Here is a 22,750-nt window from a genome sequence, read left to right as displayed (position 1 = left end):
CACTCGTAAAATTGGCACGCGACTAAGAATGCCAATTGAATTGTGAACAAGACGAGCAGTGCCTTTACCAAAAAACTGTAAATTAACACTTGTCTCCAACGATTTGAGTTTACCGTGCGAATGACTTTTAATTGATAGCTGTGTGACAGGTGAATGAGAACCGAATGCAGCGATGTAAAATTTGTATATAATGTACACTGGAAAAGTGTAGATTTTTCAAGCGCAGCTTCAATTTAAATATTTTTACCCAGCACACATAATCAAGCTATTGACACAAATAACGAAAATGAGGTAAAATATTACTATCACCTATAAAAGTAAATAAAGTACAGTACAATCGTGTCAAATTTGATAAATAACTGTACTGTAAAGTGAAATGGTGGTACCATGTGTAGCTAGCTACTTTTGAAGCTGATGCCACATTTCCTTGCAGCTAAAATCTTTTATAGCTTTAAAGTACAATGAATAAAATACCTAACATAAAAAACCTAAAACTTTTTTACAAATCAATACCTATTATTAAAAAGTTTTTAAGTTTTTACATACTTATCCATTAAATTTGAGAAATCTTTTCAAGATTATACTTTAAAAACCAAGCACAAAAATGCAGCATTCACTATGTTCTTAGGTAGAATTGATAGTTATTCTCATCATTTTCTGGCTCGGCCGTCATAATCAACATTAGGTATTTGTTTTACCGTTGAAACCCTGTATTATTAGCTCAAACCAAATAACGTTGGACCCGTCCACATATTTCGTTGATTAATTGTAATATTAGCGGCTTCTTTAATAGAGTATTTAATATTACCAGTAAGAAATAGTTGAGAATTTTAATTATTTTTAAATGTTTTAACTGGGTAGAAAACTTGAATTACGTAGACATTCTGATAACCTATAAACCAGAGGCCGTATTGTCTAACGCGCTGACGTTCGCAACCACAATCACCATCTCTATCTACCTCTATGCCGTGAGATAGAAAAAAGTTGTGATATTATTGTGATTCCAAATGTGTCCGTCGGCTAAGTTTGTCATACGTAATGTAATGTTTGACAATATAACTCTTTTTTTCTCTGAAACCATTTATTTTTCAGATTTGTTACAAAACTAACCTAACCGAACCTATAGAGTTCTACAGGTGACCATTTAAAAAATTATGAAATATTATGGTTTCAGCGGAAAAAATTATGACTAACAATAATTATGACAAACATTATATATACATTATGACTTATAAAATTATGGCAGTCGAAAGGATCCCGTGTCAAATAAGGCCTCGAGTTTTGAAGGCACCTAAAGTATGAAAACTTTATATTACCGCCAATAATGCTATCCTACTATTGAAATCGACTTCCATTGTCATCGTATTCATAGAGTATAAAACAAACATTTTTCATCACACTTGCTCGTAAACAGTGTCGTAACATACAGGCTACCTTGGCTGCAACCCCCCAAATAAAACCCTCGACCTTAATGTGCTTCTCATGAAACCCGTGGTCGGTAAATGAGTCATTGCCCGTACTAATTTCATGCCAGGAAGCCCAAGGTCAGTAAATGAGTTTGTTACTGCATGGTGTGCTGCTGCTCCGTGCACGCGCTGCACACGCACGCCATCAACAGCGGTATCGGCAATTTTTATTTAAATATTAGTTTTCCTTTTACAAATATACAATTTTACTAGCAAATGTGATGAAAAACATTGTATGTCGCACGGGCGGTACTAGAATTACGAACATCGACTCATTAAAGCCCTCAGTCTTCGACTTCGGCTTCTAATGGACTCTCGATCGTAATTCCTTATTTACCCCCCTAAAACACAATGTACTATTACAGTTCTTCATTTTTATTACTGATGATTCTCCTTTCAAAAAAATGTTATAGATTTAACACTTTTAGATTTTTGTGTCCCGTCATTATGTTGAAACTGGTTTTAATATTGTTGAAAATTGTTCAGATTTCACTGTTTTGTCTAGGTACTAAAGCGGTTAACTATTGCATTGAGTTGAAATTCTAAAAAAAATTGGAAACCAGCATCTTATATATTTTCAACGTAATGAGGGATTACTTTCAAAGAGAGACTACTGATTCTAAAAGTTCAATTCAGTATTTTAGAACATTCATATCTAAAACCTGAGACCCTGTAACATACCTACGTAGTATTAGCCTGAACACTATTTTGAGTAAGGACCAACTTTGTGTATTATTTTACAAAATTTTAACCTTTACCCAAACTTGACCAAAACCCTTTTGAATTAAATGTAATTAATTTGTATGTAGTTTTTCGAGGCCTGTTTCAAATTTATTACCATAGAATTTTAGACCCTGACACCTTTAAATGTATTGTTTATACCACTTGGCTTTATACCAACTGTACATCGCTTGATCTTAACGTTCGATCCACCAGCGGAGTTTCGCGACAAAGACTATCAACCACTTTCGAAAGAAAAATCTCAGTAATTATGTATATTGTTCATTATTGTGTAAATATATAAAAAAAAGACAATGCAATAATTTTTCATAATAATTTTATGTAGTTATATCTTTAAAAGGTTGTTAGTTATTAATTAAATCTCTATATTATAACCATGTACGATGTACATGTAAAACTATTGTAGCTAGTGAAATTGCAAAGAGCATGCGTTGATCATGGTTCATACTGACTGTATGACAACAAAGAGTAGAGAACTAATACAAACGCATATATTATTTTGTATGTAAGTGAATTCCTACTCTTTTTTGGCAGACTACACAATTTATGTAACATATTTAAATTGTATAATATGTAAATAAAAATCTTTAAGTGAGACCTGCGAAATATGATTTTCTTCCGAGGTACAAAATATGAAATTAACCATGTTGAGAACTATGATTAAACAAAAATATAGAAATGCTGAATTTTTATTTCAGTTATTTTGCTACAATTTATCACCTCATCCAAGCCTCATCCCATAGGTTAGCAATAATCGTACTAAACCTCGCGTGAGACATGATTTATAACACTACCAAAATTAAATGGTTCTTACAAGTCAGGACCAGACAAACTAGTTTCGATTGGTTTTTTGGGGTCTTTTTGTATTTTTTATTTCAACTCCAAATTTTGTTACTTTTACGGGTATCCCGTGAAACCATATCGAAAATACAAAAAGTGCTGGTCTCTTTTTCTGGTTTTTCTTTGTATTTTCGATATGGTAAGATACCCGTAAAAGTAACAAAATTTGGAGTTGAAATAAAAAATACAAAAAGACTTCAAAAAACCAATCATAATTTGATTGCTTAGTAGCGACATCTCTTGTCTGGGTGAACGGTTAGTTCCAAAAGTGTGACATCTGTCCACGAAACATAGATGTCACTAGTGCTGCTGCTTAAGTAGCATAGTAGAAATAAGCAACCTGAGATGTGTATGCAAAGGAAAAATTCGTGTCTAGATTCCTGTCCAGCAGTGGTGTAGGGGTTATAGCACGCAGCACGGATTGCTGAGGACCTGGGTTTGATTCCCAGTGCTCGTCTCTTTTTCTGGTTTTTCTGTGCATCCATGTCTCAGTTTGTTTTTCGAAACTAGTTTCGATCCTTACGAAAGATCTTTTTCAAGGGTGAGTGTTTACAAAGGTGGCTTCCTTGGCACTCTTTCACGACGCGCCGCGCGCTGCGCTCGCGCGGATATAACAAGGATAATTAGGGTAATCCGTATGTGGTATGGAATCGCCGGTACTCTGGTTTATTAATGACAATATTTACAACAAGTATGTAAAACTCGGCTAAATTAAGAACAGTGGAAAGTGACTCAACAATCCTGGTTCGCGAGGATAACAAATACATCTTTTTGGAAACAATTATGAAGTTATGAGATTTGATATCAGACTAGCGAAAGTATTTTTTTTTTTAATTATATGGGATGTGAAAAATAACCGCACTTGCTTCTGCTAGGATTTAATATTCATCAAACAGATGCAACATCTACAGGACTGCAATAGATAACTTATAAAAATCAACAATCAAAATTATACTAACATCGTCTACTTGGTGGAGACTCGGGTGCGACGATTCCATGAGAAGTTGATACCGTAGCTCTTCGGCTTCACCTCCTTCTCCGTTTTCGGTACATCTAAATACCACACCCATCCGTTTTTCTCGCAATGCTCTATAGCATCATCAGGGGATGCGAATTGTATTTTCATGTTGGATAACGGGTCTCCGGTTGAGGTCCAGCCCATGAGGGGGTTTTCCCAACGCTGTCTGGTGTCAAATTCCATTTCCCAGTGGTGGATGTTGCTGGTACCGCTCTGCATGGCATTTTTAGGGGGCTGGTAGATGCGGACACGGCGAGTTCGGATGTGCTCCTCAGGGACACCAGAGATTGGAGTCAGGTCTACCTAGAAGTCAAAATTGGAAACTTTATTAAGCAATGAGGGTTTTTCGACAGGCAAAATATCACTAGATGGTGTTAGTAGCATGAGGTCCATTTGACATTTCAATCTCGCTTGTGATTGGCTCATTTAGTTATTTCACCAATCACAAAAAAAAAGTGTGATGCACCACATTTTCACCACATTATACTTGTTACAGTTTAACTAAAACAAAGTATACAAAATACTATTTTCAACATCAAAATGCCTAACACAAAGCACACAATAAGTCAGTACAGCATACAGCATAGTACCAATAGTGGTTTCAGAACGAATATGTCAATGTAAATTAAATAAAAATTCAGCTCCCTATTTATATTAATTTTAATTTTAATTCTGCCAAGGTCTATCAGCGTTTAAAAATGATACTAAATTGATAAGTTGTGCGAGAAGAGAGAAAATCATAAAATTAGAAATGACTGCGACAGTCTAAAATATTGTGTTACTGAAACTAGTTCCAAAATCAAATCATTAATTGTTGAGGTTTGGAACATTTTTGCTAAACTATGTCCAGTTTATACCAACATGCTGTAAATTTAAAGACACACGAATAATCATATTATGCAATAACAATTCCATATAATTAATAATAAATAAAGAGTTATTTAGTTACCTTAGTAGGGACCTGGATGTAAGTTTCCAAAGCACTCTTCTCCCTTGCTTCCTGTGGCAATGTTAAGACTGCCTCGTTGTCGATTTTCGGAGCCTCATGTCGACTAACAGGGTCCTTAGCAAGGCGATGCGAAGTTGTCGAAAAGGCCGGGAGAGACCTGCAACATTTAATTTTGTCTGGTTAAGACTAAATAAAGAATGTCAACGTCTTGGAGTGACATTATGCCATCGCTGCATAGTATCAATTGTAACAATTATACATACCTTGATAGTGGCCCCTTCGCCAGACCTGCTGTTTGCCTAATTACTTGAAACATAGTGAATTGTTTTTACGTAACAATCACTGAAATAATTTTCGCGTTCTTCAACAACACCAAGTAGTAGTAATTTGACAAATGTCAAAAAATAGACAAATTTTACTTTGACGTTTTCATTTTTATTTCAACTTCTTTTTCTGTTTAAGCTACAAAAAATGTGGCACTGCTTTTCATTAGCGGATGTAAAAAGACAGACAGTTTAAACAATAGGTCAAATACTTTCCATTCTACACATTGACAGAAAATGACAATATTCAATTGACATTGACACTGTACTGTTGACAATTGATTGACTTTGGATTGACTGCCTGCTCATTGGATTGGCTGACAACGGGGCGAAATTCAGCTCGATATTTATTTATTTTTGCTTCAACGCAATAACTTGCTCTGAAAATACCCCCTGTCCAATTTGCTCGCTACATAAATTGAACCTAATATTTATGTGACACTTGCAGCTTTGTAGCATATGTATATTTTTTTTAATTATTATATTATAAGGTGAAATAATGTTGCAAAATATTTTTTCCGAGATCAGGCAACTTAACACAGCTGTTGTAATGTAAAGGTATGTTGTAGACGTTATTTCCGTTCTAAAATACTAAATAATATCGCCCGTTATATGTAGTGTAAAACACTACTTATCCTAATTTATTTTAAGTATTGCGTAAAGTCTCGTAACTATGCCGGTTTTCAACGACCTTGTAGATTTCGAAATGTTATTTGATTGAAAGATTGATATCATAACACCGTAGCACCTGAGCGACCCAGCTTTGCTCGGTCTAAAATTCGTTAATAAGCGTTTTCCCAGAGATAAGACCAAGCTAGATTGATTTGTCATCCCCAAAACCCCTACATACCAAATTTCATCGAAATCGTTTGGAGCTGTTTCCGAATATATATATATACAAGAATTGCTTGTTTTAAAGGTATTAGATAGATAATGATTGTGCTAAATGTTTCACATTATTTATTATTTTGTATGATACCCATAAATCTAAACTGTAAACAATTTTGTGTTCAGTATACCAACATTTTTAATATTGTATTTAAAAAAAGAATTTGACATTACATTTTACATAAAAAAGATAATTATTTAGTGATATCCAACAAACCAAGACCTAGATTCTTAATTATTATTTTTTACTAACATTTATTTTATTAGTGTCTTTAAATATGGCAATGGTAGGAATTCACAACAGTTACACCACATCATAAAATATTTGGAACATTCAAATTCAAATTCCATAAAATTTTACTATTTCTGGTGTACAATAAAATTATATTGTATTATATTGTATATCTTTTTTTTTTTTCAGATTGTTACCAACACAATTATGTCCTTCTAAATAAATCCCGTAGCCCCGCGTAGGGGCTATCCGAGCACTAGGCTCTTGTAAATAGGCAGAGCTTATAGACATATCAAATATATTTTTATCTACACATTAAGTTTTAAAAAGTACATTTATTTATTTGCACAAACTTTTATTACATTTTTTAACAATGAGTAAGGGTATGGAAGTGGATTGTACCAGACGGTGCAAGTCTCGGTTGCACGGACAAGTCCTTACAGGAGCCATCACGAAGAGATCTGTCAGCGATGAAGCGCTTGCAAGCTTTATTAAGGCAACATGTGCTAACTTCATACATGCATTTGATTTTGAGGTAATCACCATTTCATCTCTTAATATTTAAGTCCTTAGCCCAATTTCAAATGAATTTGAGATATAAAACAAATATCTTTCTTAATATGGTTAAAAGTGCCTCCAAAACTCTAAAATATTTATAGTTAACTACTAATTATTCTTTATATTATTGTGTCCAGGGCCGTACAGCACTCCACATGTCGTCATCCCGCGGCCGCGGCCGCCTCGTGGAGTGGCTCGTTCGCCATTCTTCCGGAGCCTTCGTCAACGCTCGAGACCGGGAATCTGGATACACTCCGCTGCACAGGAGCATCTTTTACGGGCAGATACATACTGCTGTTGCACTTATGAAGATAGGTAATATTATTATTATTTATAATGCACAGGCAGCTTATAGCTGATGATGCGTGAATAGTGAATATCTTTGTTCAAAGTACTTATCGAGTCAATATGGACTATTATGGACTGTTGTTTGTTTGGGGTCAAGGTTTTTGCCTCCCCCTCCCTCTAGCCAGCAAAAGTAAGCAAAGTTCGAAGCCCCCCCCCCCATGTTTACGAAAATAATGGTAAGTACATATTTAGACCGTTTGGGTTTGGTTCTTATTATATTCTTCAAAACTAGAAAAACAAGGAAATTTAAAAACCAAAAGTACATTACATACTTACATTTCACCTTCATTCAAGCATATTAATTTATTTAGCCATATTTATTTTTATTAATATTGCTGACGTAGCATCTGGGGGTGCCTCCCATGTCATCAAAAATAAGCAAAGGAAAGATCCCCCACCCTGTCTTGGGGCTTACGCAAATGTCCCATTGGGCAGTCATGGAATGAGAACTACGAACCTCCTCTTCCATCTTTGTTTTTGTTTGCATTAGGTAATCTGTACTCAAATAATATCTGTTATGGTTGTTGTTTAAACCTTAAATTATATATTATAGTACTTAGAGTAAAAATTGTATCTGACTGAGTGCGTCAGCTCCTACTGGTTCCGACAGAATATCAGCGCAGTGACAGCAATGTCGCAGCACACACACAGTCGGCGCCTTTTCGCGGCTGTGCCGTGATAACTTAATTTGTATGTAACAACTTGAATTGTTTGCTTTCGTGCAATTGTCATGGCATGTTTGTGAATAAAGTTTTTTATCTATCTTCCAAAATTCCAGGTGTCAACACAGACATAGTAGACAAGGACGACTACAAAGCGCTGGAGCACGCAATGCTGGATCGGCAATACATGTACAAGCATCAGGGCACTGCCCCCAGTGACGTGTATGTGTGGGGCAGCAACTGCAACTACACGCTTGGCACTGGCACGCAGGAGCCCCGGCACGTGCCCGATCTGTTGCAGTGCTTCAGCAGGACCAACACATGCGTTAAACAGGTGAGTCAAAAACAGCCAGAAGACATCCACTATTGTCCTTAGAATGCCACATCGACAACTACCCGCATCCACCAGTTGCCCTATATTCGCAACTCACGTTATATCGTCCTCTGGGAGGCCTCCCAACAATGTATCTTCCGCTTCATAGTCGCCATTCGTTTTTTTTCCCCAGATGATTAAGTACGTACAAATTGACTGTAGAGAAACATGGAAAGGACAAACAGTTCTACTCTTTCGTCGCGTGTAGAGTTATTAGGTACTCATAACTTATAAGCCATTGGCCGATGAAGTCTATAATTAAACCAGGGAATTATTGACATGATCAGAGTATATCGGCCCAAGTTGACATTGTATTGTAAAATTAATCAGGGTTAACACACTATTGCATAAGAGTGTCCTGTTCAAAGAGTATAAGTAGGTCCTGTTCTTCCCTTCAGGCGGAAGTTGTAAAGACGCTTTCTTGAATGAAACAATAAATAATTTCAAATGTCTATGACGATACATAAACTTTCTATTGAAAGAGTATTCATTATACACGCACTGGCCGCACACAGCAGAACAAAAAAGAAAAATACCACTGACAATTTCAATGTCAAAGAGAAAAATCAAAACATGCAGGAGACATGTCCTTTGAAACTGTAACCAAATAAAATGCACACAGTCGGTCTACCACGAACCTGCCTAGGTTTCACAAATGTCTTGTTCTTATTCTTTGGGTTTGTCGGTGTCGTTATTTGCGTGTGGTGCGCCATCAACACCGAGTTCTTCCGGGATGTCAACTACAGTGTCACTCAAAGCCAAATTGTCCACACAGTGGCTAACTTCGTCAACTTAAAGCTGTGGGTGACGCCTTTAACTACAATCTTATTGCCTTTCGCTGTCGTAGCGATGTTGACATCTTGCTGCGGAATTTTAGGCGCCGGCTGCCAGACCAAATGCGCTATCAAAGCATATGTATTCCTCGTCACCATCGTAACATCTATCGTGTTTTGGTTTATCTTCATAACATGCATCTACAACGTTTATTCTAACAACGATAAGACGCGCCGCTCGCTGCAACTTGCGATACTCAATGACTACGGCAAAGACAAAGATTTGTTCACGCATGTTTGGAACTATGTCATGGTGAACTATGAATGCTGCGGTGTGGACGGGTTTGCTGATTTCAAAGAGTCGCAGTGGATGAAACAAAACCCCGGCAAGTTGTTTCCCGTGCAATGTTGCAAGTTGAAAAACTTCACGCATCTTATACCGATGGTGACAGATTGCCAGACGCAAAAGGTACCGAAGCTGGAGTCGTTTCACATGATTGGATGTTTCGACGCTTTGAGAATGTCTCTTAGGGAACGCAAGGGAAATTTGATATTTTATATTATATTGTTAATGGTGGCATATTTTGTTGTGGTGTCGTTCGCTTGTATTATTTTGCGAGGGCAACCCTTGGTAGGGCTGCCGGTGGGCGGGTCGGAAGAAGGGTTCACGTTTGTACCGCAGAGGCCGAATCTGAACACTATGACGATGCCGTCTGAGACCTCGCTAGAGAATATGATGTTTTCTGAAGAACCCCCGAAGAAAGTTGTGCGAGTTGTGTCCGCCGCCAACCCCTTTCAAACTTACAAGTTTACGCCACACGACTATAGATCGCAAATAAATTGATTAGTTTAAATGTCGTCTTTTATTTAAATCCTAAGATAATCATTGCATCAAAACATTCAGCGTTAAATGGTGTCATACTTCCTAGCGGTGACATGGTGTCGTATGCTGGAATTCAAGTTCCCATGAAAAAAAAATACGAAAAATGTACTAAATTGTACGCTACTTATAAAAAATGTACTGCATGTAGTTACGAGAAAACAATGACCAATCCGTCACCGCCAGGAAGGATACTTTCTGGCGGGCGCTATCTATTCCACTATGTATTAGTAGACTGTTCAAATTTCTTGAGAATCAGAAAAAAATTACGAGAAATGTACTTAATAACTAAATGAGCAAGACCGTAACGCCAAAATAACCTCACGATACTAACGCCATCTAGCGATATTTTGCCCGTCAATTAGCCCTCGTTGGAGGTTATTCCCACCTGTTACCATCAATTTTTACCAGTGGTAACAGCTGGGATTTTTTTTCCATCTTTTACCACTAAAGTAATCAGTGGTAACGGTAACTACTGGAAAAAAACCCAGTAGTTGCCACTAAAGCAATTGGTGATAACTACTGGGAATTGGTAACAGGTGGGACAAAAAAATTCCACCTGTTACCACTGATATCAAATTGGTGGTAACAGGTGGGAATAACCTCTCATTCGCTGGTCAAACTACTTATGAGAGTTTTCTGCCGCAGGTTTGCCTCGGCAAGTTCCACAGCGTGTGGCTGTGCGACTCGGCGTCGGGGGAGGGCGAGGTGTGGTGCGGGGGGCAGGCGGGGCGCGCGGGGGCGGCGCACGCGACGCTGCTGCGGCCCGCGCCGCTGAGACTGCCCGAGCCCTGTCTGCAGGCCGCTGTGCTGCTAGACTCGACTGTGTTTCTGATGCAGAGCGGGACGGTGAGTGCTAAGGGTTTAAATCTTCTGCGTCAATTCGACAAAGGTTGTGCGACACTTTTTAGCATGGCGTATGGCGTAACGTCTCGGGTCCCGACTCCCAAACTTGGACGAGCTTCATCGTTGTAATGTTTTGTTTGATTGACAAAAAAATTGCGTCCAATATTTTTAGGTCATCTTACTAACAGACTAAATAATATTTTTTTACCCAGAAAACTAACCAATCGATATTTTTTATTTCGTCCAGGTGCTCCAATACACTCTGAACAGCGCAGACACCTCGCCAATAACAAAGAGTTCCACGTTAAAGCTGCCCTCGACCAAGCCAGTCCTGAAACTGTCCCAGCCCCTGGGCTTGGTAGCGGGCCGAGCCCACGCGGTAGTTTGGAACTGTCGCGCCGTCTACACGTGGGGCACCAACTGGGGCCAATTAGGACACTCTCAGGAGGATAGGGTGGTCGCTGCGCCGAAACGGGTAAGAATACATCACAAGGTATCTTCAAATTATCCTGAGATATTGTAACTGATGTTTGGGCTACCTTAAAGCTGCCCTCAGCCAAGCCGGTTCTGAAGCTGTCGCGTTCTCTGAGCTTAAAAGAGTGCCGCGCACATGCGGATTTGGAACTAGTGTGCGTCGAAAATCCGACACAGCTCAGAAATCATCCGCATATATCTTTCTAGTTTGCTTATTCTTGTCCTGTCAATTTATCCTGAGAGTCACTGGTTCCCAGCACGCGTTTTCACTGTGTGCTGCCGGATTCCCACTACGGCGAGCGTCTCAGCCACGCAAGGCATAAAAAATCTCAGAATCTCAGCGCAGAACCTTAAAAATTACGCCGATTTGCCCTGACCTTTACTTTAACTGTCTTCTTCGACGACTACTACTTCTTGGACGACTACATATCCCAGTAGATGGAGATATTTGTTTTATGTTATTAATAATAAGTAGTTAATATATATTTCTAAATTAGGTATATACTTTAAATATATAAGGTGCTTGCTACTCTATCGTATTGGGTAACTGTAATGACATGACTACGAAACTTGAGGTCCCGGGTTTAATCTCCGGGGCGGGTATTTGCATGGCAAAATAGGTACGAATGTTTGTTATTGAGTCTTGGGTGTAATGTATGTTTTAACTAAGTATCTATCTATTTAAGTATGTTTATCTGTTGCTTAGTCCCATACCACAAACATTGCTTTCTTTGGGACTAGGTTGGTGTCAATCGTGCCGTGATATATTTTTTTTATTCCTCAGGTGGCGATATCTATGAACAACAAGGAAGAGGCAGGCATACAGTTGGTAGGCGCCGGCGACGCTGCCACGGCCATCACAACCAGCCGCGGCGACGTTTATCTCCTCCACAAACACATCTGCAAGAAGATAGCTATCAAGTATGGCTTTTTAACTACGTATTGACCGTTTTCCAAGCCTCTCGAATTTAGATGTGCTACCACAAAATAAATTATAGTTTTATGATGTTTACCTATGAGGGATAAATTTAAAAAATAATAATATTTTTAACGAGTTCAAATGTTTTTGTACCATAATGTTCTTTATAAGGTCGATTATTTGTGTATATATATACGGTTACGGTTATATATGCACTATGCCTGAAAAAGGGTTAAATCTTTAAGTTTTTTTTAATATCTGGTCTATAAACTTGCACTTTTTCAGGCAGATAAACCTCCGTCAAGTGTGCGTGGAGGCGAAAGTGAGCGAGCAAGGCGTATACTCGCGCGTCACCGTGCTACTTCTCACCACCGTCGGGCAACTGATGCTCTGGCAAGACACCACTAACCAATTAACCAGGTCAGAAACATTCCACAATGTGACAATTTAGGTTTTGCACTCTCTCTTCTATAATGCCTCTAAACTCTTGAAAAAGTGTTCGTGATTGCCGTAAATCTCGTCGATCGATCGTCGATCTCTTTATTTTTATGCTTATCCTCCTGAGGTTCAAAGTGATAATACTAGTACATATTGTTAGCAATAGAATTTATATCTTTTGAAAAAGGAATAAAGTGTCATTTTTTCTGTATCATTAAAATTTACAAAACAATAAATTAAACTTTATCTATGAGGCATTAAGATTTAAATTTCGATGTCAATTTTTGTTGTATCACTGGTATGTATCTCAGGTGGTTAACTTACTAACTATATGCATATGCGGGTTCTATAAAAACTAACTCTATCTTACTAACTTTTTGGGGTTTGCGGACTGGGTAGAGGGGCGTCGTAAAAAAATGGCAAAGTCCCAAGGGCGTCACGGTACAAATAAGTTTGAGAAGCCCTGCTATAGGGTTCTAGACAATGGTCATAAAATAAATCCTAAATAGTTCACAGTTTCAAAATAAGATCCATTTCGCTAAAATAAATGAAACATTGTGAAACTAATCATTTAGACGACTGGATGGCCAAGTGGTTGGAGAACCTGACTACGAAGCTTGAGGTCCCGGGTTCGATTCCCGGCCGGGGCAGATATTTGTGTGAATAACACGAATGTTTGTTCTCGGGTCTTGGATCTTTAATATGTATTTAAGTATGTATTTATCTATATAAGTATGTTTATCCGTTGCCTAGTATCCATAGTACAAGCTTTGCTTAGTTTGGGACTAGGTCAATTGGTGTCAAGTGTCCTATGATATTTATTTATTTGTAAGTATTTTTTTGACGAATTTAAAGAATACCCATTCGAGCACTAAAGCGAGCGCGCGATTTACCAAAATAATCGCCTGTTCCTTAACATGACTAATATTGCCTCAACAATTCAATTTATTACAGATGTGTCTTCGGCCTGAGCCACCAAACAGTCATAACGAACGCAGCACTAACCCACGACGCACTCTATTTCACCACAAAATACGGCGAAGCGTTCATTGGCTACATTTCGCGCAAGACCACGCCCACCCAGCCGCAGCCAATTAGGAAGGAGAAGGAGCGAGACAGCAACAAGAGCGCGCTGGTCAAGTTTCTTGAGAAGGACGATTGTACGTCAGTGCGGATTGTTAAGATACCGAATGTGCATAGGGCTGTGTCGATTGTCGTCGATAGTGAAGGAATGAACTTTGCTTGCTTGCAGGTATTTATTTTATTCTACTAATACTATAAAATAAAATAAAAACGAATGATTAGGATTATGTGTGAGTGTGTGTGCGTGCGTACGTGTGTGTATTTGTTACTCTTTTATGCTAAAACAGCTGGACAAATTTGTATGAAATTTGGTATGCAGGATCTCTAGAATATTTAACACATAGACTACTTTTAATCCCAATATTCCCACGGGATTGGGATAAACTTCCGTAATCTCAACCGCTTGGTTTAGAGACTTGAATTTTGACCGGACATTTTTATGCAACGTCAAATCATGACGTGAGTTGTGGAATTTGAATTGAAATTTACCAGGACCTTTTCCGATAAAAAAAAACATAGCGAGTAACTCTATAAAAACCTCAGAATCAATTCAATGTGTATTGTGAACTTTGCAACATAGTGGGCCTTCGTCGCAAAAGGGCCTCTCATTCTGAGAGAAAGAAAAAAGATTGCCACAAAAAAAAAACGCAAAAATAACATTATTTATTGCTTGCGGCAAAAGGGACCGGCTCAGCATAAGCCGAGTCCGCGCAGTGAGCCGCGAGGCCTCGGCTCTGGTTTTCAGCCTGGCCCCTCCGTCTCTGAGCGTACATAAAACTATGCTAGGGTGAGCAGCTGACAACTAATATTATTACCTAATGTCTATAAATTTTAAAATAAGAATTTAGATTATGAGGAAAAATATATAATTGTACGTGGCTCCGCAAAAAGAAACTCTAGTTACAAGAACTGATGACACAGTTCATCAGTCACGAGAATACCGATCCGATAGAGAGGAAGCATGTCTCCATCAGTGGGATGTAAATAGGCTGGAAATTACTAGCTTCCTTCTCTTTCTTGATAGTCATCTGTTATACATTTTTTTACGTTAGACAATTTATGGTTTTCAGATTAAACCAACATGCGGACTTACCTCTTTGCCTGAGCTATCGCCAACCAGCTTGCCTAAACACATGGAAACGCTCATGGAATCAGCTACGGAAGACGATATACTGCACGACGTAATATTTAAGGTACAAAAAAATCTATTAACAAAACTATACAGTATACAGCTGCCTACCCTGGAATCAACACAATGCACGACGATGGTGCATTTGGACGACCGGATGGGCAGGTTAGAGAACCTGACTACGAAGATTGAGGTCCCGGGTTCGAGTCCCGGCCGGGGCAGATATTTGTATGAATAATACGAGTGTTTGTTCTCGGGTCTTGGATGTTTAATATGTATTTATCTATATAAGTATGTTTATCCGTTGCCTAGTAACCATAGTACTTTTTTTTGGACTAGGTTAATTGGTGTCAAGTGTCCCATGATATTTATTTATTACGCACCTCGCCTATATGCAGATGCAAGATGCAATGAAACCTTCTGAAAATAAACAAGCCGGCGCCCATGTTTCCAAATCCTATTTTATTAGTCGTAAGTCCTGTTTAGTCTTGATAATCTATGGTATAAGCTAAGGAGAACGATTTTTGACGCGAATTCGTTATAAAATTCTTCCATAATGCAAGTTAATTCATATAAAATTGGAGGTCACCAATTACATAGTTTAGTGTTGCAGCTAGGAATATATCGTAACATTTCATCACAAATCTAATTACACCGCTTGATAACTAAAATATACGTTACGTTGACTGAGCACAGACGTAACGTGCTAACTTTTCTTAGTGAAAAATCGGCAAACAGATGCTAAAAACAAACTACTGTGATAAAATCTAATTAAACTTACTTTTAAAACGCTGCACTCAGAAACATTAATTTTAAACTACGATTAAATTGTTTATCTTCCGCGCAATTATTTTTTTAAATGCGCACATATGGGCATAAACTTTATAGAAATAATGTTCTTGTTTCCAAGGTTGGCACAAAACTCTACCCAGCACACATCTTCATAATAGCTTCAAGCAGCGAGCACCTCTACAAATTGTACCAGGACAGCATGACAAGCAAAGAGGATAAACCTATCATCAACTTAGAGTTGCATCCGCTGGTATTTGAAAGAATTCTACGGTACATGTACACTGGTACTTGTGATGTTGCTGAGTTGGGCCCGTGCAGCCTGAAGATAAGGAAGGAAGATCTGCCGGGCGTGAAGAAGGAAAAGGACGTCGAACCTGATTTGGAAATTATTGGTAAGAACTCCGTAAAAAATCCGTTCGGTGAATTTAGTGTCAAATTTATAGCATTTTATAAAGTTATACTACAAAATCTGATTTTTGCAGTTCGTTTTATACGATCCCGCTCACACTTATAGTTATTTAACAGCAGAGGGAGAGGGTACGTAAGATACGAACTTCGGATTTCGGAGTAACCCCCAAATTCATGTGATATGAAAATACAGATAAATACATAACTTACATTATAAACTTATTGTTTGGTAGAAAACGCATCAGAAATATCAGCGTTTGAAGTATACAAGAACCAGGAAAACAGGAACCGCAAGGGACGTGGCCGACGCAACGTGGAAACGCCACCGCGACTCAACCTCTACTGCGACCCCGTCAAGCTTGTGCAGGCTGCTGCCAAAAGACTGCACGTCATGGGACTGCACAAGTTGCTGGATAAGTTCTTGTAAGTATACTTGAGGTACCAGGAGAACAGGAACTGAAAGGGGGCCGGCCGACTCAATGTGGTGATGCCACCATAGAATGTCACCCCGTCAAGCTTATGCAGGCTGCTGCCAAAAGACTACACGTAATGAGACTCCAGAAGTTGTTGGACTAAGTGTACCAGTGGTACCAGGAACTGAAAGGGGCGCTGACAAGGGTCTACAAAAGAATCTGCTTATGTAATACTTGAATGACCGTTAAGCAAACAATCTGCTCATAAACACAGAAAAAAAATACGATTCAGTATTTAATCACCAAAGACTTGTCATCAAATTTTCGTAGATTTACTTGTTGTTTTGTTTTTAAATTAATTAATTGCGATACATTCACGAATTCATTCATTTCCAGTTACAAAGACGGCAAAATATGTTTAAAAGAGAGCGCGACATTCACCAAAAATCCGCCTCTGTATTGGGAGCGCAGCGCTCGGCCGGAGCTTGTCGATGCCAATGTGTGTGCAAAGGACGGCGCGCTTATTGCGGCCCACAAATGCGTGCTCGCCGCGCGCCTGGAATACTTCCACGGGATGTTTATGCACTCCTGGTCCGAGGTAACCCAATGCAATGAATGATAAAATTTACCTTTTCATTTATAATGGTCATTGGTCCTAAAGTTGGTATTTAAGCTGCGTTTCCACTAATAATGTGTGAGGATGTGTTGCGAGGAATGTTTTTCATTAACCAATAGAAATGCTTCATTTACCTCGCCTCGCACAACACATATCTGGTGGAAACAGCTGAGCGGAACGAAGCGAGGTAAATGAAGCGTTTCTATTGGTTCATGAAAAACATTCCTTGCAATACATCTTCGCACATTATTGGTGGAAGGAAACCCAGCTTTTGCCTGGATGTATGCTGCATGAAATGACTTTCTATGCGCTAATGCATAAAGTAAAATCTTCTAAGACCAAGGCAATCAGATGTTAACAGCCATGAACGAACACTGGAACTTTAATAAAAAAAAATAAAGTTTTAGGGCCCGATCTTAGGGTTGTAAGCCAGGAGCGTTAAAAAAATGAGGAGCGGGAAAATTTGAAGCAAGAAGCGGGAAGTTGGTCGAATTTAACTTGCAAGATTACAGACAGACAGGCAGACAAACAGACAACGGGACAGGCGAAACTAAATAAAAGTATTGACATTGGTTATTCCAAAACTTAAAGTTAAACGATTAAATGATTAAGAAAGTATCTGTCTGGCATGATATGAATTATGGTTATAAAACAATGCGTTGTCTGTTACAAATAGTACCTACTACAACAGGCTACAACAAAATAATTGTATTCCTTGGTTTTATTTACGTTACCCATATAGCTCGGAGAACTGATAGCCGTTAGGGCCGAAAAGTACTCAAATGGAGACCGCGGAGCAGCAAGCGCAGCGTAGGACGTCCACCAACGAGATGGGCTGACCTGTTTAAAGCCGCGGGTTCACGGTGCATGCAGTTCGCTTCTAACCGAAGCAACTGGAGTTCTATGGAAGAGGCCTATGTCCAACAGTGGACGTCCTACGAGTAATATGGATGATGATGATAATTTACATTATAATGTTTTGTTTCAGAGCAAACAGTCATCGAAGGTGACCCTGCCGATCAACCACGCAGTTCTCCTTCCAGTCATAGACTTTCTATACACCGATGCGTGTCCAGAAGTGGAGAATTCAGACAGCATCGACTTCATATGTAGCATGCTGATAGTAGCTGATCAACTGTTTGTTACCCGACTTAGAGAAATGTGCGAGATTGCTCTGTCTAACTTAATAACCTTACGAAATTGTGCCGAATTGTGCCAATTCGCGCACACGTACAACGCGGCACAGCTTAAGCAATGCTGTATGGAATTTATAGCGTTAAACATTTGCAGCGTGCTTGAAAGCAAATCACTAGAAGTCTTAGAAGAAGCACTTCTAGAAGACATTTCCAAATACTATTGTCAATTCAATCCTATTATGTCATCAAGAGTGATTACCCCGTTTTACAACGCCCCGGACGATGAAGTCATAAATGATTTCGCCAAAAACTCACCCGTCGATTTAGGATACACTGACGAGGATTTGAAAAAAGATGACAGCATCATTGAAGTTAATAAGAAAAAGAAATCCAAGAAAGTGGAATACACTGAAAGTGAGAAATGTAGGATGCGGTATGAATCGGTCAGTTCTGTGACGTCGTTGGACTTGTCCAATGATACAACGGGCGATGTTACATTGTCTCTGAGTAAGATATCTGTAGAGACAAAGGAAAGTTCAAAAGAGAAGAAAGATAAGTGGATTGAAGTGCCGTCGGCGCAGCAAAAGCAGCAAAAGGTCGTACAAGCCAGGCTAAAAGCTCTTAGCAACGCTAAAGATATACTAAACGAAACACCCGTCGAATTATTCACCAAACTTTCAAAGAACAATTCTTCGAATGCCATTAATACTCCAGAGAATGCGCCTACTTCGTCACGCATGTCTGTGTCGCCAAAAGAGCCTCAAATAGCTGAAATGGCTTGGGGTTCTCCAGGAAATCTCGTTATAAACCATATAGGCCCAAAACTCTCGCAGAAACAGAGAAAGAAACTTGCCATGCAAGGCAATGATCAATCGCCGCAGAATCTCAATCAGTTCTTGGATAAGGTTGTAGCGAGTCCACCAGATAAGCCACGGAACCCTTGGAAGATCGTTGAGGTGCCAGTGGCTAGCTGCAGCCCTAAACAGTCGAAAGCTATGGAATTTAATCAAATCCTCGCTGATCAGAAAAAACAGAAGGACGACTCGTCAAGGATCATGTCAAAAGCATTGTTTTTAACACAGGTATTTAAAAAGCTAGCCAAGTATTTCCCGCGGCCTCACCTGCAAAGAAAGCGTTTATCGCTATCCCTGGAGAGCTATACTATTTTCGCGGATAGACAGTATCCCTATGTACTAATTAAATATCAAACCAAATTTCATCCAAATCCATTGAGCTATTTTTGCGTGATTGTGTAGCAAACATCCATTCACACAATATTTGTAAGATGTTTTATGCAAATGCCTATTTAATTATTTTATTTTATTTTAATTCTGGGATTACAGTTGTATCTCTAGTCTTAGCCGTAAAGATTTAGAAACTATACGCCGTGAGGGCCTACTCCGAAATTCGAAAATCGAAGTTCGTGTCGTATTAAATAGTATAAGTGTCAGAGGGACGGAACGACACAAACTTCGATTTTCGGAGTAGCCCCGCTGATGCCGTCAGAATTTTGGAACAAAAAGTAGCTTGTGCATTATTCACGAGAGTTAGTTTTTTACATACGAAATTTCATCCAGATAGTAATAAATAAACACACAATCTTTCGCATTTACATTTAGCGGAATAAGCCCACCGCTGCGACAGGTTCACTCCTTCTTCAGAACTCCCTATTCCGTGGGACTTTTTAAAATTCCGTCGTTATACCTTGTCTACATCATAAATGAAACCGCTGTGCAAAATTTCATCTTTCTACTTCATCATCATCATCATCATCCCAGCCTATATACGTCCCACTGCTGGGCACAGGCCTTCTCTCAGAACAAGAGGGAATGGGCCATAGTTCCCACGCGGGCCCATGTGCGGATTGGGAACTTCGCACGCACCATTGAATCGCTTCGCAGGTTTGTGCAGGTTTCCTCACGATGTTTTCCTTCACCGCAAAGCTCGTGGTAAATTTCAAATGTAATTCCGCACATGAATTTCGAAAAACACAGAGGTGGCGAGCCGGGGTTCGAACCCACGACCCTCTGCTTGAGAGGCGATAGGTCAAACCACTAGGCCACCACGGCTTCTCTCTACTTATAGATGCAAAACTTGACGTTGAAGAGTATGTGCAAAGTTATTTTCTTTTCCAGCTGGAAGACAAAGCTATTGAAGAATTGGAAAGGTTCTACAACATCCACGAATTAGATGACGAATTGATCACCGTGAGACGCATAGAACTCCAAGTGTCTTCGCCTCAATGGGTCCACACTGCTCCAAAATGATATTATAGCCATATACTACTTACCTCTCATATGTTTTTATACAACTGAAAAGTCATTGTTAGGCTATCTGTGCTTTCTTTCACTTTTCTCTCTTCAAGCACATGCAGTCCAGAAATGAAAAAGAAACTCATTTTTGATCTGTGGTTATATTATGAACCCAAAAAAAATACTTTTACAGTGTTCTTTTATCTGAGCTCAACATTTTGTTTCTCTAATATTGTTTCATTCATGCTTTTGTCTTATATAAATGTGCTAATGTAAGTATAGGCTGACCAGGAATATAAAAAACCTGACTCGAGTGCAGCACATCTACGTTTTATATTGCAACATTCTTTACACTTACAATTACAATACCTACCATACAATATCTACCAGTCATATTGACGACAGTGTCGGGGATGTAATGTAAAGATTTTTTTTCTAATATCCTCGGACTTTTTCTATAAAAAATACTTTTATACATTGTGATTTATTTTCCTTCCAAGGCTATGTATAATCATCGGCATTTTAACGCACAAAAACACAAAATAACACTTTAAAATACCGCATGTAAACGTTGTTTAACTTTGGCAGCAATAGACAGATGACATTTGAATTTACTGGTGCAAGAAATTAGGTCTATTGGTTTTCCGCAATATGGCGAGGTTTTTTATAATTCTGGTCAGCCTTTAGTGTGATTTTGCAGTTGAATAAAAAATGAAATTCATCTATTTTATAGGTTTTTTAATGTGTGACTACAATATTTTATACTAATAAATAAGAAATGACAGAGTCAAATATGTTTTTGATTTAATAACAGCTTTTACCAGTAAAACATGTGAACTAAAATTTAAAGAATCTAGGAAACGAAATAAAATTACTTGTAGAACCAGATCCCAGTCGAGCCAGACCTTTTACGCGGTGCGGCCACATGCAGTCGCTCGTTTGCAGCGATAAATATGGTCACGTGACCCCATTTTGAATTTCCGCGACTCAAAAAAAGTAGCCTCAAGTCGCCGCGACGAGCAGCAGCGTCAAGATGGCTGCTTGCAGGAATGATCTTGGGTCTTGGAAGCTGATTTCTTAATCTCATTTAGTAGCAGTCGTTGGCAGTGGTACAAATAAAAGAAATTGGAGTGAATGAATAAAAAATAACAGTGTTTTTTCAGAAATTGAAGTTTTTTTTCCAGCAATAAAGCTCAACAATTTCAGCTTTATCACTATAAAATATGTCACGTAACCAGATTTGACGCTGGAAACGAGCGACGAGCATGTGGCTGCGCCTTTAGCGCCTCTTGCAAATACCCTGCAATACTTGAAACTTTGCTAATAAAAATGATCCAGTCTACATTAAACATACTATAGGGCAGTCTGGCAGGGGTTGCCCCCTCACAGTATCTGGCAATGAAGGATGTGATTTCTAATATCATTCTGAACAAAATGTATATATAAAAATTGGGTTTTATACTATGACGAAACTTAAGTTGAAATTTTATCATGTTTGATATGTAAAATTTCCAAAAGCGCTCGATATCCAAACCTAGCAGGTGGTAGGACCTTGTGCAAGGTCCGCCCGGATTGCTACCACCATCTTACTCGCTAATCCTGCCGTGAAGCGGCAGTGCTTGCACTGTTGTGTTTTGGCGTGGAGAGTAAGACAGCCGGTGAAATTACTGGTAATTGAGGTATCCCATCTTAGGCCTCTAGGTTGGCAACGCATCTGCAATACCCCTGGTGTTGCAGATGTTTATGGGCGGTGGTGATCTCTTACCATCAGGAGACCCACTTGCTCGTTTGCCATCCAGTCGAATAAAAAAAATATATATATATATCCAAACCTACTTTATACTATGAGGATGGTCTGGCTCAACTGGGATCTTGGTCCATTGTCTCTAATCTTAGTAGTAGAAATTTCAGAATTTTACATAATTGCAGGAATTATTCCTGATAATCTAATTTTTAATTTAAATCTTATTATTGAATTTTATTTTATATTCAAAATTTTATTTTATACTTTTTCAATATGGTAACACATCCATCCATCCATGCCAGCCTGGGCACAGGCCTCGTCTCAGAACAAGAGGGCTTGGGCCGTAGTTCCCACACGGACCCAGTGCGGATTGGGAACTTAACACATACTTATGCAAAATTACCATGGACGAACAGACATTGTATTGTAATGGAGTACATAAATTAGAT

General features: G+C 38.8%; 4 protein-coding genes across 4 annotated transcripts in view; 2 read left to right on the top strand and 2 right to left on the bottom strand.

Moving 5' to 3' along the window:
* Positions 1-22,750, bottom strand: part of LOC141434868 (alpha-N-acetylgalactosaminidase-like) — a 544,783-nt gene that overhangs the window by 457,743 nt on the left and 64,290 nt on the right. The window lies entirely within an intron of this gene.
* On the bottom strand, positions 3,910-5,554 carry LOC141434829 (NADH dehydrogenase [ubiquinone] iron-sulfur protein 4, mitochondrial-like). Its single transcript, XM_074097273.1, has 3 exons — positions 5,278-5,554; positions 5,015-5,171; positions 3,910-4,368 (listed from the first exon to the last, which is right to left on the bottom strand). The coding sequence occupies exons 1-3, from the start codon at positions 5,328-5,330 to the stop codon at positions 4,012-4,014; spliced, it is 567 nt and encodes a 188-aa protein (XP_073953374.1). The 5' UTR covers positions 5,331-5,554; the 3' UTR covers positions 3,910-4,011.
* LOC141434826 (inhibitor of Bruton tyrosine kinase) lies at positions 5,629-21,343 on the top strand. Its single transcript, XM_074097271.1, has 15 exons — positions 5,629-5,895; positions 6,647-6,992; positions 7,153-7,330; positions 8,142-8,359; positions 10,700-10,900; positions 11,145-11,372; positions 12,156-12,292; positions 12,576-12,710; positions 13,683-13,980; positions 14,882-15,004; positions 15,851-16,124; positions 16,374-16,563; positions 16,950-17,151; positions 18,158-19,387; positions 20,441-21,343. Exons 2-15 carry the CDS (start codon positions 6,831-6,833, stop codon positions 20,570-20,572), a joined length of 3,708 nt encoding a protein of 1,235 aa, XP_073953372.1. The 5' UTR covers positions 5,629-5,895; positions 6,647-6,830; the 3' UTR covers positions 20,573-21,343.
* LOC141434828 (tetraspanin-1-like) lies at positions 8,747-10,693 on the top strand. The gene has a single exon (XM_074097272.1). The coding sequence runs from the start codon at positions 9,011-9,013 to the stop codon at positions 10,013-10,015; it is 1,005 nt and encodes a 334-aa protein (XP_073953373.1). The 5' UTR covers positions 8,747-9,010; the 3' UTR covers positions 10,016-10,693.

This window comes from Choristoneura fumiferana, chromosome 14 (genome assembly GCF_025370935.1).
Source record: "Choristoneura fumiferana chromosome 14, NRCan_CFum_1, whole genome shotgun sequence".
Lineage (NCBI taxonomy): Eukaryota > Metazoa > Arthropoda > Insecta > Lepidoptera > Tortricidae > Choristoneura > Choristoneura fumiferana.
Note: the sequence above shows the minus strand (reverse complement) of the source record. Positions and strands in the feature narration are given on the sequence as shown.

Excerpts from the sequence above, each read along its gene's own strand:
- LOC141434829 (XM_074097273.1), bottom strand. The coding sequence starts at position 5,330 with ATGTTTCAAGTAATTAGGCAAACAGCAGGTCTGGCGAAGGGGCCACTA. Across the intron at positions 5,172-5,277 it reads GCGAAGGGGCCACTATCAAG|GTCTCTCCCGGCCTTTTCGA; the intron begins GTATGTATAATT and ends TAAATGTTGCAG. Across the intron at positions 4,369-5,014 it reads ACATCCAGGTCCCTACTAAG|GTAGACCTGACTCCAATCTC; the intron begins GTAACTAAATAA and ends TTTGACTTCTAG.
- LOC141434828 (XM_074097272.1), top strand. The coding sequence starts at position 9,011 with ATGCACACAGTCGGTCTACCACGAACCTGCCTAGGTTTCACAAATGTC.
- LOC141434826 (XM_074097271.1), top strand. The coding sequence starts at position 6,831 with ATGAGTAAGGGTATGGAAGTGGATTGTACCAGACGGTGCAAGTCTCGG. Across the intron at positions 12,711-13,682 it reads ACCACTAACCAATTAACCAG|ATGTGTCTTCGGCCTGAGCC; the intron begins GTCAGAAACATT and ends AATTTATTACAG. Across the intron at positions 19,388-20,440 it reads AAGCATTGTTTTTAACACAG|CTGGAAGACAAAGCTATTGA; the intron begins GTATTTAAAAAG and ends TTTCTTTTCCAG.